This window comes from Panthera leo, chromosome B3 (genome assembly GCF_018350215.1).
Source record: "Panthera leo isolate Ple1 chromosome B3, P.leo_Ple1_pat1.1, whole genome shotgun sequence".
NCBI classification, from domain to species: domain Eukaryota; kingdom Metazoa; phylum Chordata; class Mammalia; order Carnivora; family Felidae; genus Panthera; species Panthera leo.
In genome coordinates, this window is record NC_056684.1 from 52,804,690 (window position 1) to 52,819,034 (window position 14,345).

General features: G+C 41.4%; 1 protein-coding gene across 7 annotated transcripts in view; it reads left to right on the forward strand.

Annotated features, from left to right (window-relative positions):
* Positions 1-14,345, forward strand: part of LOC122222039 (aromatase) — a 108,924-nt gene that overhangs the window by 68,276 nt on the left and 26,303 nt on the right. For 5 of the 7 annotated variants that reach the window (XM_042942026.1, XM_042942029.1, XM_042942027.1 and 2 more), the window contains 2 exons: positions 1,838-2,020; positions 7,986-8,136. In XM_042942026.1, coding sequence (XP_042797960.1) covers positions 1,876-2,020; positions 7,986-8,136 — 296 coding nt within the window. In that variant the 5' untranslated portion in view covers positions 1,838-1,875. The remainder of the gene's footprint in view (positions 1-1,837; positions 2,021-7,985; positions 8,137-14,345) is intronic. The other 2 variants (XM_042942031.1, XM_042942030.1) reach the window with 1 other exon arrangement.

Sequence of the window (14,345 nt, forward strand, 5' to 3'; positions counted from 1 at the left end):
TTTCAATGTTATGAAGTAGCTCTTGAAGGTTTTTTTACTAAATTTTTTTTTTCCTGAGAGTTCCTTTAATGTAAAATTTTCTGCCAGGATCACTTCCTCTGGGATATCTTCCTTCTTTTTGTCTCAATCACTTTCTTCACTTATGCTTTTAACATTGGTTTCAGGTTTCATCATTATAAACGGAAACTTTGAAGGTCCTGGCTGTCATAAAGTCACAGGGAGCTTACTCAAAATGATATAAAATTCCACTTAGGAAATTAAATACCTAAAAATTCAACCTCTTCAGAGCAGCTACTTATTAACAAAGGAACCAGATGATGACACATTGCTGACTTTTCAGACTCAGCTTATATATATTTTAAAACAAACAAACAAACTGCCCAACACATGTGCAAGCATTTTCAGTGCCTTGCACTTAACTGTTGATAATTATTTAAATGGTGGAATAGAATGAATCAACAGTATGAATCAAGCAAGTGAATGAATTCAACTATATTATGAAATGTATGTAATTGCCAGAAATGAGTTTTTAACTGGATATTTAAGATATCATATAGATCAGAGGAGAAATGTAATTACATACTCTTTAAGAATCTGATGAAAGTTCTTTCCCCCTAAAAGTTCAGGTGAGCAGATACAACATGTTATGCAGCATGTCAGGAAGTTCACAGAGCACCTGAAATCCAATTAGAAGCCCTGGTTACAAATCTAGAACTATTATTACTGGATAAGATCCTGCCAAAATCTGTTTCAGAGCCATTATAAGTCCTGCAAACTAAGGTCACTTTCCAAGGAAGGGTAATCCTTGGAGCAGTCATCTGGTACCAGGAGTGCATTGAATGGTCGCTCTTGCTGGCTATACAAGTTTATTCAATCTTGGTCTCTTCAACAAACCTCCATCCCTGAAACTTTCCTCTGAGAGTACTGGTATTAGAAAACCTTACTGAAAAGACAGACTCAACATTACATTGTTGAGAATCATGACAGAACCAGCAAATCAAACTAAAAACTCTCTTGCATAGGATGTTAGCTGCTGTGGGCAAAACATAAGAGGCCACAGCCTACTGTGGATGGGATTTTATTCTTTCTGTCCTTTCTTTCCTTCCTCCTTCCCCATTCCTTCTCTTTATTCTTCTTCTCCCATTCTTTTTTCCTGCTAATGCTGACATTGCCCCCCATGGGCACTGCTTTATCCAGGCCATAGTGCAAGAGATTTTAGCCTTATTAACGTCAATAGAAAAAGATTATCCTGAGTGAGTCACGCTGAATTCACTGAACAACCTAATAAGAAGCTCTGAGGACGCCTCAACAATCTCCAAGAAATTCATTCTTGCTGGAGAAGCTTACTCTTTGGGGGAAGTAATTTTGATCAAGGGAGTTGGGGATTACTTTTTTAAAAAATTGATTTGGCTTCAAAAGAAACAGATTGCCTAAACAATATCTGCTGATGAAGTCACAGAATGACTCCACCTCTGGAATGAGCTTCATTTTCTTGTATTTTGGTTAGAAATTTGACTCTCAATTGGGAATTCAGCCACTCTACCCACTCAAGGGCAAGATGATAAGGTTCTATCAGACCAAGCGTCTAAACGAACCTGAGACTCTACCAAGGTCAGAAATGCTGCACTTCAAGCCAAAAGATCTCTCTTCAGCTTGCTTGTTTTGACTTGTAACCACAACTTTGTCTTGTCTAGGTGTCCAATCACATTATAAAACAAAATGCTTGATTTCTATAGTACAGCATCCTTTGAACCAACAGGAGTCCTAGATATTCTTCTTCTTCTTTTTTTTTCTTTTCTTTTCTTTTTTTTTTTTTTTGCTGCTCTGATTTACATAGGGCTTTAAATTGTTTTTCCTGAGCTCAAGAAACAAAAGATGGTTTTGGAAATGCTGAACCCAATGCATTACAACATCACCAGCATGATGCCCGAAGTCATGCCTGTGGCCACCATGCCAATCCTGTTGCTCACTGGCTTTCTTCTTTTGGTTTGGAATTATGAGGACACATCTTCAATACCAGGTAAGTCAGTCATTTAGTTCTGTAACTAAGGAGACTATGTACTTGGTCTTTTGGTCCATGAGGGTAAAGAAACTTTTGCAAAAGGACAAAGAGCAAACCCAGGGAGATGGCTGAAGCCCATGGCAATGTTAGCAAATAAAAACTCAGGTGAAAAATTTTATTCCAATTAGCTGCACATTTCAAATGAAAGAATTTCAAAAATATCTCAGATGATCCCTTCCATTCTGCACTTTGCTTTGGTAAAGTAGACCTGGCACAAGTATCCTCTAAGTTTGAGATGAAGTGAAGCAAAGTAAGCCAGGTATTTTTTTTATTATTCAAATTCATTCTAATTTTGCTCTGAAGGTAAAAAATGTCTCTGGAATGCCTCCTCTTTTTTTTTTTTTTTAATTTTATTCTTAAGCAATCTCTACACCCAGTGGGGGGCTCAAACTCACAACCCTGAGATCAAGAATTGCATGCTTCACTGACTGAGCCAGCCAGGTGCCCCTGGAATGCTTTCTATACTCCTCTTCTTCTGCCTCCCATTTTGCCTCATCCATGTGCTCTGCCCTCTTCCTTTCTTGAACTTATTCCCTCTCTTTATCCCACTCTTCATTTTCTCTTATTCTTGGGGATGAGTGTGATGGTGGTGCCACCATAAGGGCTGGCTGGGACCTGGACGGTGGAAGAAAAATGGGGGCCACTACGATTCCCTTGGAACATCATTCCCTGACAGAATCTTCAGCAAGGTCTATGGATTAATCAAAAGTAGAGTATAATATAATTATCCAGATAATTCTAGTAGAAACTCCCACCACTCCACACTATCAGATTAATTCAGGAATATCAGAAATACCCGACTATTATTCAGTTTTCAGTGAAAATTCTTCATGGCAGACATCCATTCCCAGTCCCATGAGATATCTGATAAGGATATGAAAAGCATAGTCATTACACACTTCCAAGTGTGGTGGGCTTCATTATAGCATGATTTAGGGTAGGAGTATGAAGCTGGTGCAAAGTGCCTCATATCTGGATGCTTCAAATTTTTCCAGAGAACTGTCTGTCTGACTCAGACTGATATTTTAGGTTACTTTAATGTCTAATTAAATAGAGCACTCAGTTAATGTTGTTCTCTACTGCCTGAGGGGTCTGAGGGAAGACTCTCCCATGGTCTTTAACCTGAACTCCTTTCCCCACACTGCCCCTTCCTCACTGGACTTCTTCCACAGTAGGGTCCTGGGTCAGGATCCATGAATGGAGGGTGAGGTGGAGAGTATTTTTAACAAGTTCCCCCAGATGTTTATGTTGCAAGTGTTGGAAGAAGTCCCTTGGACCTTTGAAGAAGGAGGTCAGCCTTTGGGGGGCAAGCGTAAGAACTGGCATCCCTGAAGCTCTGGGCCAGGAGCCTAGGTGGCAGCTCACTCTGTCCACCACTCCTGGCCTGGGGACAGACATCATACACTGATAGTTAGATCGCATAGTACTATGGTTCTCAGCCACATCTGAGGCAGGATCCCCATGTGGATATTTAAGAAAAAAAATCTTCCCAGGTGATTTTTCACGAGCAATCGGGATTGAGAGCCATGGTTATGACTCCGAACCCTTTCATTTGACAGAAGGGGAAACTGAGCCCCAGAGAAATGAACTGCCTTGCCCAAGCAAACCATCATGACAAGTATAAGAAACAATAGAGTTCAAACTCCTTGTTTTACAGGTGAGGGGTTAAAACCCAGAGAAAGGAAATGATTTGTCAGCATCTCGGCTTGAAAGAAAGTGGGAGGTGGGATGGGTGGCAGGGAGGCAACCAAGAATTCCTGAATCCCAGGTTGATGATCATTTTGCTAGCCAGGGACCTTGTGGTCCCATGCTCTCCCTTTGAAAATGTGGGCTCTGGTGGCACAGACTAAGGTCCCTGGTTCCTGGCTGGGGGAGGAAAGGGGAGACAATTGGCTTTGTCAGGGTGGTTCTTCCCAACCAGTACTTCTGAACTCCTTTTGTCAGTTTCCTTGAATCACTGGTTCTCTGCGCTCTTAGTTTTACAGGTTTGGGAGAAGCTCAGGGTCAGGGAAAGCCAAAGGGAATGAAGAAGGTAAAATGATTTAAAAGCCCTCAAGTCAGGAATGCCTACGTGGCTCAGTCCATTGTGTCTGACATGATGCCAGCGTTGTGGCATTGAGCCCCACATCAGGCTCCCCACTGAGTGTGGAGCCTGCTTGATTCTTTCTCTCTCCCTCTGCCCCTTTCCCTCTGCCCCTCTGTTCCTCTTCCCCTCTTGCCCCTGCCCCACACACAAGCCCTTAAGTCAGTTACAATTTACAAAGGAGTGTCATATTCATTTTCTCCTGTGCTCCTCACAGCATTGTGGTGAGGTAGGTGTGTTTATGCCCATTTTGCAGATGAAAAAACTGAGATTAGAGGGTAGATGGTACACAGCTAGTAAGTGATGAAAATAAGACTCAGAGCTAAGTTCCTTGATCCACGTTCCCTGAGAGGCCCTGCTGTGTTCAGAGCCAGGACTATGCACCAACAGGCAGGTGACTTAGTACTGCGAGAGCTATGGGAGTCTGGGGAGGACAGAGTCATTCCTACCTGGGGGTTTTGTTAAGTGTCAGTTCTGGGAAACTGCCCCAAGTTCACCAATCTCTGCCCAGGACCCACAGTTACCTGGCCCCTGGCAGCTCTCCTTTCCCCGCGGGCACATAGCCATCCCCAACCTTGCACATGGTTTCTCTCGCATAGAGCCTCTCTCTGACTTAGGAACCACATCCCCGGAGGCGGCACTGCAAAAAGGACGTGGCCACACATTCCCCTAACTCCCACTAAAAAACAACTTCACAGAAAGGTAAAATAGCTATGTCATCACAGTCCAGGACAAGAAACAGGATGTTAGCAGCATCCCAGAAACTTCTCTTGTGCCTTTTCACTCATACCCCCTCTCTCATCCCCAGCAGTAAACATTCTTCTATTTTGTGACAACCACTTTCTTGCTTTTTCATGTTTTGCTACCTAATTTCATATCCCCAAACCATACAGATTAATTTTTGCCTGGTGTTAAATGTTTTAGCAATCAAGTCCGACATTACTTCTATATTGCTTCTTTTGCTCAATATTATGTTTGTAAGATTCATCCACATTGCAACATGCAGCTACAGTGCATATGGTATCCAGTCACACAAACATTTCATGGTTTAATTACTGATGCTACTGTTGGTGGATCTTTGGGTGTCTCCATTTTGGGGATATCGTGAACAGTGCTGCTATGAACATTCACGTGCACAAGTTTCTCTAGGGCATATACCCAGCATGGAATGCAACAGCTTCTTGATCAGGACAGTGGGTGAGAGATCCCAGCTGTTGGCTTCCCAGAGGCTGTTTCTGCACAAAAATGCAGTGCAGTATTTATTGCTCCTCTTTGGGCATGAAAGAGGCTCCCACAATTGCAGCATGCCTAGATACGCATTCTCAAATCTAAGAAGCAGAGAGCCGCTTAATGTGGATGCAACCAGAATATTTACCTAATATCCTACCAAAGTTTCTCCCCTCCTAAAGCATCCTTTTCTCAGCTGGAGGGTATAAGATATACGTATAAATGAAAGGCTCACATTGTGTTGTAATTATTTGGTATAGTACTTCCCCCCCCCCACCCCGCCCACATACTCTCCTCTCCTTATCACAGCATCTCCTGTCCATAACCTGTAGCTAGTGTCTATACCTAGTAGGGTCTCAGTAAGTGTTTGTTGGATGAATTAAGCTGACATGTGATTAGTCAGCAGGGACCCCAAACTTGGATTCTTTTCTGGTTAGAACACCCAGGTTTTCAACCTAAGCAAAGTTCATCGAATCTCCCTTTTTTAGTGGATAGAGATCTGCACTGTCATATTTTAAACTTGAATGGTGGTTCCCCAATAGTAAGACCTTCTATATGGCGCCAAACTTTTAGATAAAAAGTAAAGAGTTCAGCCTTTCATTTGTATGCCTTTGGTTTTCATGGGCCTAGCATATTATGTAAGTAAATGTTTGTCAAATAAGGCTATTCCCAAATAGCCAGATGTTTGACCTCCTATGGACTAAATGTACATGATAAAGTGATATGTTTCCATTTTTATCAAAATGTAAATACAACCTAAAATACTCTAAATGAGGATCACGTTTAAAACTTCATCCTTCATATTATACACACATCTCTAAATAACTTTAAAAATTCACCCAGCAGGGGCCTCTGGATGGCTCAGTGGGTTAAGCATCCGACTTTGGCTCAGGTCATGATCTCATGGTTGGTGGGTTTGAGCCCCACATCAGGCTCTGTGCTGACAGCTCAGAGCCTGGAGCCTGCTTCAGATTCTGTGTCTCCCTCTCTCTCTGCCCCTCCCCTGCTTGTGCTCTCTCTCTCTCTCTCTCTCTCTCACAAATAAACATTTAAAAGAATTTTAAACAATTCACCCAGGAAACATTTATTAAACATCTACAATGTTTCAAGCTATAAATAGCCAGCAAAATAGTTTGTTATTATGCACAGCTTAATTGATTAGAGATCTGTATATCTGATGACATTCTAAGGAAATACATATTCACATTTGCTCATTTTAATCTTTTGAAGAATTTAATGAAATTATTTTAATATAAAGCCAATCATCTACTTATAATTCAGTGTTATTGGAACAATCATAAGATTAAGAAGAACCCTTTGAAAATGTTTTGGTTCTACATATAATGCCCAAGACCTTCACTTTAAAGAAAAAAAAAAAAAAGCTGACAGTCTTATTCCCATTAACCCAGGTATTGCAAAGTTATGGACTAAATCTTATTTGCCGAATTTGGGACTAAACATGCAATTTAGATGACTCAAGCAAAAGCTTAGATTATCTAGATTATTTATACAACTCTTGCCCCTGGAGTGAGAACATGCACCATACAGTTGTGCATGGCAGCTTCATATTTTACTGACAGAATGAAAGTAAAGGAGAAAGATTTAGAAAAGCTACTACTTCACAAAAACCATTCCGAAAAATTTCTGTCTAACATTTTACCACCACCAGTAAAATCAAGCTAGCAAGTTTGTTCTCTGGTCTAGGCAGCAGCAAATTCCCCAGTTTTTACTGGATTTATGTTCTTTACAGTTCTGCCATTGTCTACATAAGCAAGGACATGAGAAGTTACTGCTCTTGAGTAAAACCACATCACTGGACTCAAATTCTAATCTAGACATTGATCAGATTCATTACCTATGAGATTTAGCTCAGGATTCTTTTCTTAAACTGAGTCCTTTTTGAAGGTAAACAAAAAAGAAATGGATATTCTCTGTTTGAATATTATCTTTGCAGACCATGTCTGTCAGTTAAAAAGATTACACCAGGGGTGCCTGGGTGGCTCAGCTGGCTCAGCTGGTTAAGTGTCCGACTTTGGCTCAGGTCATGATCTCACAGTTCATGAGTCCAAGCCCCACATTGTCAGAGCAGAGCCTGCCTCAGATTCCCTGTCTCGCTCTTTCTCTGCCCCTCCCATGCTCGATCTCTCTCTCAAAAATAAATAAGCATTAAAAAAAATTACACCAAAACTACAAACTCATGTTAAGCCTCCCATTCTGTCAGCTGGGGATCCAAACCAAAAGTTTTCAGACAAAACTCGGCTGCCAAATAGACCTGTCAGCTTGTCACATGTCCTGACTTCCATGCTTGTAAATAGATGGACTGACTGACTTGTATTTGAAACTCACTGATACTGCTTAACATGGTGAGAAAATAGTAGACACATACCCTGGTTCATTCAGACTGAATTAAGATCAAATGGAACTAGCATGGTATAGGCACTGAACTACTGTTTTCACATGTTAAGCTTATTTGGGTTTTTAGTGATTCACAGATACACATCAGAAGATGTAAAAGAGCATTTAGATATTAAAGAACAAGAATAGCAGTAACATAAAGCAGTTGCTCTTTCTGGTGTTGCTAAAATTCTGAATGTGATCTTTTCCCTTTCCTAGGTCCTGGCTATTGCATGGGAATTGGGCCCCTCATTTCCCACTGCAGGTTCCTGTGGATGGGGATTGGCAGTGCCTGTAACTATTACAACAAGATGTATGGAGAATTCATGAGAGTCTGGATATGTGGAGAGGAAACACTCATTATTAGCAAGTAAGTCTGTTAAGAATCGGAGACATATTTTTAAAACTAAAGCTGCATTTTTTCCTATTAAGTAACAAGCAAACTTATTTTGATATCTTGATCCTTTGTTTCTAAGGGTATGTTTTTGATACTGAAATGGAGGTGGGCAATTCCCAGGTGAAAATCTATCACTATATACAAGTGAAATAATTGGGTTTTGCCTAACGCCAGAGGTACACAGATAAAGCACTCTGGAAAGGTGGGAAACTATTCAAAATTTCTCTCCAGATGATTTGGGTTTGATAAAACATACTTTAGGGAGAGGCATTATCTTCTCTGCTTTCCTAAGATTTTGCTCTTCTCTCTATAAGTAAGCATTTAAAACAAAACAAAACACCTGAGAGAAAGAAATCAGTACCAATTTGCTAATGTGCTTCTAATAGTAGGCTACTGAGCACCTCTAGCAGGATAAAGAGTAGAAAAAAATGCTATTCATATGCTCTGATTCTATTTACGACTGTGTGCCAGTATCTCAGCTGAGTGATCTTAAAAAAATTCAGGAATATTGCCTATTTAAAAAAAATGGTTTGTTATATTCTCTGGATAAATTTAGCATTGAATTCATCCAGGGTTAACCAAATAGGCATCGACTATAGAGAACTAGCTTTGTGAAATACTAGTTTTCGTTTTCACTGATCATAGAACATGGAGAATTTCAAAGAAAGCATATATCACTAGACTTTCATCTATTATTACTAGATATTTAACAATGTTATATGCCAACACTATCTCATTAATGAGTTTTTAGATTCTCTGACAGGGCTTTACCCAGAACTAAGACCAACTAGGGTTTTACCGATGAATTAGAATTATTTGTCCAGATACACAGACTATTGCCCAGAGGTAAGTGAAGCATTTCTGGAAACCACATGGACTTTTTTCAAGCCAAGCTGATATACATCATTTCATAAATACCACGGTAATCTTTGAGCCCAATTCTTTGAAACAAATAACTGAAAGAAGGGAGTGGGGGACCAATAATTATCCTTAGATTTTACTTCTCTTGGGATACTGAGCTCTGGTCAGCCAAATTTTAGGTGAATTTGATACATTCTCACTTAAAAAATTTTTTTTTAATGTTTATTTATTTTTGAGAGAGGGAGAGAGAGACAGAACATGAGCAGGGGAGGGGCAGATAGAGAGAGGAAGGCACAGAATCTGAGGCAGGCTCCAGGCTCCGAGCTGTCAGCATAGAGTCCAACATGAGGCTCGAACCCATGAACCGTGAGATATAACCTGAGCCAAAGTTGGACACTTAACCGACTGAGTCACCCAGGCACCCCGATATGTTCTCATTTTAAAAATCCAATACTTTGGGGCAACTGGGTGGCTCAGTCGGTTGGGCGTCGACTTTGGCTCAGGTCACGATCTCGCGGTCCGTGAGTTCGAGCCCCACGTCGGGCTCTGTGCTGACTGCTCAGAGCCTGGAGCCTGGAGCCTGTTTCAGATTCTGAGTCTCCCTCTCTCTCTGACCCTTCCCCATTCATGCTCTGTCTCTCTCTGTCTCAAAAATAAATAAACGTTAAAAAAAAAATTTTTTTTTTTAAATTACTATTTAAAAAATCCAATACTTTAATCACTTTGGCAACTGAATACAGTCTCAACATGTCCTGAGACTGATGGGGGCTTGCTTGGGATGTTGGCCCATTTGGCCCTGCTCTTGCATCCCTCAGCATAGCCAGTTGCCTTCCAGCGCTATTTGGCAGACAAGTAAAGGGACCTGCAGGATACTTATCCAAAAGGATATCCATCTACAGCTCAGAATCTAGAGCAGTGGTCCTCACCCTGGCTGCACAGGGAGCTTATAAAAACCCCAAGGCCCAGGCCACACCCCAGCTTTCAGAATCTCTGGGGGTGGGACCCAGGCACCAGTAGTGTTCAGAGCTCCCAAGTCATTCCAGTGTGCTGCGGTGCCTAAGACAGGAGAGCAGGTAAGCTGCCTCCAGCACAAAGGGGTCTCTCCTTGGGGGTAAGGGAGCCAATAAGCAGGGCTGGAGTGCTTTTGTCTTAACATCTTACTCTTTAGTCTAGCTCAGGTGCTGAGCTAGTGTTAGATAAGAACCTGAGTGAAGAATGTGGCAAGGGACCAGAGGACCAAAACAGAAATGGCTCTTAGATACTACATACTTGGCTCACCAGATACAGTCCTGGAAGCCCAAAGCCATTCCTGAAGTAGGATCCTTGTTACAGTGCAGGGTGGCATCTGACCACTCTGCTGTCTTCATGAGGAAAGTGACTTTAGCAACCCTGACCAACTCAGGTGCTGATTCATGCTCAAGATGCACACACAACCCATCCCGCCCCTCCCCCAGCTCTCCCACTTCTCTTCTCGTCCTGTCCTAACCGGCTTTTCACTGGTTGGAGTCTTTGTGTTCTCCTTAATTGCCTCGGGCGCTCAATTTTGTTGTTAAGGGCTGAGCTCCCTGCAGGAATAGGACATGTTTGTCCCCATCTCCTTCCCTCGCCTGCTCTTCAGGTCGCTTCCAGAACTACCCGTGCCTCTTGAAAATACCCCAATTGGACCTCAGAAAGATTTTTATTTTTATTTGAATAGTTTGCCAGGTTTTTTTCTTTTGAAAAGTTTGAGATCTCTAGTCATTACAGCTGACTAGAGATTATGGCCCAACTTTTCCTACCAGCATAGTCTTGAAGTGGTGGGGGCTGCAGAATTTCACGGCGGGGGTGGGGGTGGGGGTCAGGTGGGGGGTGGGGGAGTCAGGCCTGAGTGCTTCCAGGATGTTGCCTGAGCAACTCTGAACTCTGGGGGAAGGTTCATCTGGGCATCCGTAGAAAAAGCACTCACAATTCCCCAGGCAGGTAAGCTCTAAATTAATGAGGGTCTACAGATGTTGCCCATGATACTATATGTTGTGTGTATGTATCAATTTTTGTAATGAATACAAAAAAAAAAAAAGAATGTGAGTGGCATTAATAAAGGGGGTTAGTAATTAACATTAATAAAGGGGGTTAGGTCATATAGTAATGAACATACTAATTAGGGTTGTATTTGTGTATCTGTTTTAATCATATGTAAATTTATAGGAAATTCATTAATTTATTCTTTTAACATGCATTTATTGAGAATTTACTATATACTAAGCACTGGATGATCCTAACTTATAATTATTATTGCCCCCCCATTCAATCATTAAATATTTATTGAGAACTTAACTATGTACACTGGGTATCATGAGCAAATCAGCCAAAAATTCCTACCATCATAGAGAAATATATTGTTGTATTGTTAATATACCAACAATAAATGAGTGTATCAGTAGGGTGACCAACTGTCTTGGTATGCCTGGAACAAGGGGGTTTTCTAGGATGGGGGACTTTGAATGTTAAAACTGGGACAGTCCCAAGCAAACCAAGATAGTTGCTCACACTATCTTCAGGTAGATATGTGCTATATAGGAAACTAAATTAGGGGACAGCCAGTTGCAGGGATGGAAGTGCAATTATAAACAGGTGGTCGAGGCAGGCCTAATTCAGAAGACAGCATTTGAATAAAGACTTAAGGGAAGTGAGGGAAGGAGTCATGCAGAGAGGTAGAGGAAAACCATTCCAGACAGAAGGAACAGCAAATGCAAACCACTGCGGTGGAAGCCTGTCTGAAATGTTCAAGGAACAACAAGGACACCGGTGTGGCTAGTGGAAGAATAGTGGAGATGACACTAGAAAGGTATCAAGACAGTCAATAATATTGGGCCTTGCTGGCCATTGTAACAACTCTGAATTTTACCCTGCAATGAGATGGGAAGCCTTTGAAGAGTTTGAGCAGAAAAGTGACACATCTAACTCATTCATGTTTCAGCAGACTCCTGACTTCTTTACCCACATTCTACCCACATTCTTTGAGACTAGGTGTTAAAGGAACAAGGATGAATGCACAGAGGGCAGTTAGACAAGAGATGATGGTGTCTGGTCCGTGTGAGAGCAGTAGAGGTGGTAAGAAGTAAAATTCTAGGTATATTTTGAAGGCAAAGTCAATAAGGTGCTAAGAGATTGATGTTGGGTGTGAGAATTAAGGTGGTAGCATAGTGTTTTGCCTTGAATACCTAGAAGAATGAGGGTATCATTACCTCAGGTAGGTGGAGTAACTTTGGGATGGGGAGAAATTGGGATTCCATTTGGGATATTTTGACTTGATATGTGCAGTGTACAGCTGAGTAGGGTGTTGTGAAGGAAGGTCTGAGTCTTTTGACCCTCCACCACAGTTAGAAACTAGAAAAGGAGGCTGAGAAGGACAGCCAGAGAAGGGAAAACCAGGATAGTATGGTGGTCTGAAAGCCACGTGATGAGGGTATATCAGGGAGGATGGAATTGTCAAACATGCCAGATAGCGCCAGGTTAATGGAAGAAGATTTGAGCAACATTTAGCAACATGGGTGACCTTGGCAATTTCAATGGAGTGGTGAGGGCAAAAGTCTCACTGTAGTATAGAATGAGGAGAGAGAATTAGAGGCTACAGGAGGAAGACAACTCTTCCAAGGAGTTTGTCATAAAGGCAGCAGAGAAATGGAACAAAGAAATATAAAGAGATATATAGTCCAAGGAGTTTTTGTTAAGATAGGAGAAATCACAACATGTGTGTTATGATGGCAATGATGGATTATAAAGCAAAATTGTTGATGGAAGAGAAAGGGGTGTGCTAGGTGAAATGTGAAAGGGGGTACAGGTGACAGGTGGAGTTGGCGTTAAATAGGGACATGAAAGTTCATCCACAGTAAGTTTGAGAAGTTTGAATATATGAGCACAGATCCTAGTAGTTGGAGTTTGCAGAGATTCTTGCTTCTTTTTCCTCAGTGAATACATACATACATACATACATACATACATACATACATACATACCTAAGACTGGGGAAGTAGAATGTTTGAGGAGAGAGGAGGCAGGATTTAATAGTCATCTAGAACAGTAAGTGTGAATGGACTGGGGAAATGTAGTAGAATTGCCAGCTGCGCTAAGAGCCCACTTGAATTTAACTGGGATTTGTCAGTGTGTGTGTGTGTGTGTGTGTGTGTGTGTGTGTGTGTGCGCGCGCGCGCGTGTGTGTACGTGTGCATGTGTGTGTTTTTTTTTTCCCAGCCACATTCAGCTCCCAGGAACAAGCACAGAGTAAGCTAAGAGTTGGATTTAGCCAGGGGTAAGGTTTTACCAGGGGTAAAAGATTTTACCAGGCAACTATGACAAAGTAAGGAGAGGGTCAAGGGAGTTGAGGATTCATGGAAGAGAGTGATTTTAATGATTGACAACAAAATGTTTTTTCCAACTTTCTATTAAGAAAATGTTTAAATGAATAGGGAAGTTGAAAGAACAGTCTTCCCATTCCTTGCCCCCATGACATTGACCTCTTGAAGAGACCAGGCCAACTGTCTTATAGAATGTATTTCACATTTCTGAATTTCTCTCTTTACATTATGATGTCACTTAACATAGTCCTCTACTCCCTGTGTTTCTTATAAACTGAAAATTATGAATTTTTTTAGAGAGATAGAGTGTGAGCAGGAGAGGGAGGTGGAAAGAGAAGAGAGAGAGAGAGAGAGAGAGAGACCCAAGAAAGCTCCACACCCAGCGTGGAGCCTTACACAGTGCTCAATCTCACAACCCTGGGATCATGATATGAGCCGAAATCAAAAGTTGGACCCTCAACCAAGTGAGCCACCTAGACACCCTAAACTGAAAATTATGTCTCAGTTTCATTCAGGTGAAACATTTTTGTAATAATACTTCCTTGGTAGGGCTAGGCACTTCATATTGCATCACATCAGGAGACAAGGAAAAGTTGTCCCACTATTAGGGATGCTAAATGTGATCACTTGGGTAGGGTAGTTACAGTCAGATCTCTCTATTATAAAGATTGTTTTCCTCTTGCAGTGACTCCAGTATTTAGCTGGGTATGTGAGGATATTAGAGGGGCAAAGGACAAGGGGAAGGTAATGGGATCAACAGAGACTAAGTCTCGGGCACAAAACAGGTCTATATGGGCAAGTGTTTTTAAATGTTTGGTACCAATTATTCCATTAATTTTCTCCTCCATATTTATTTCTAGTACTCATCACTCTTGAACCTGGCCACAGATGTGTGAGTCCTTTTTTTTTTGAAGGTTGTATTTTTAAGTAATCTCTACACCCAACATGGGTCTTGAACTCACAACCCTGAGATCAAGAGTCGCATGT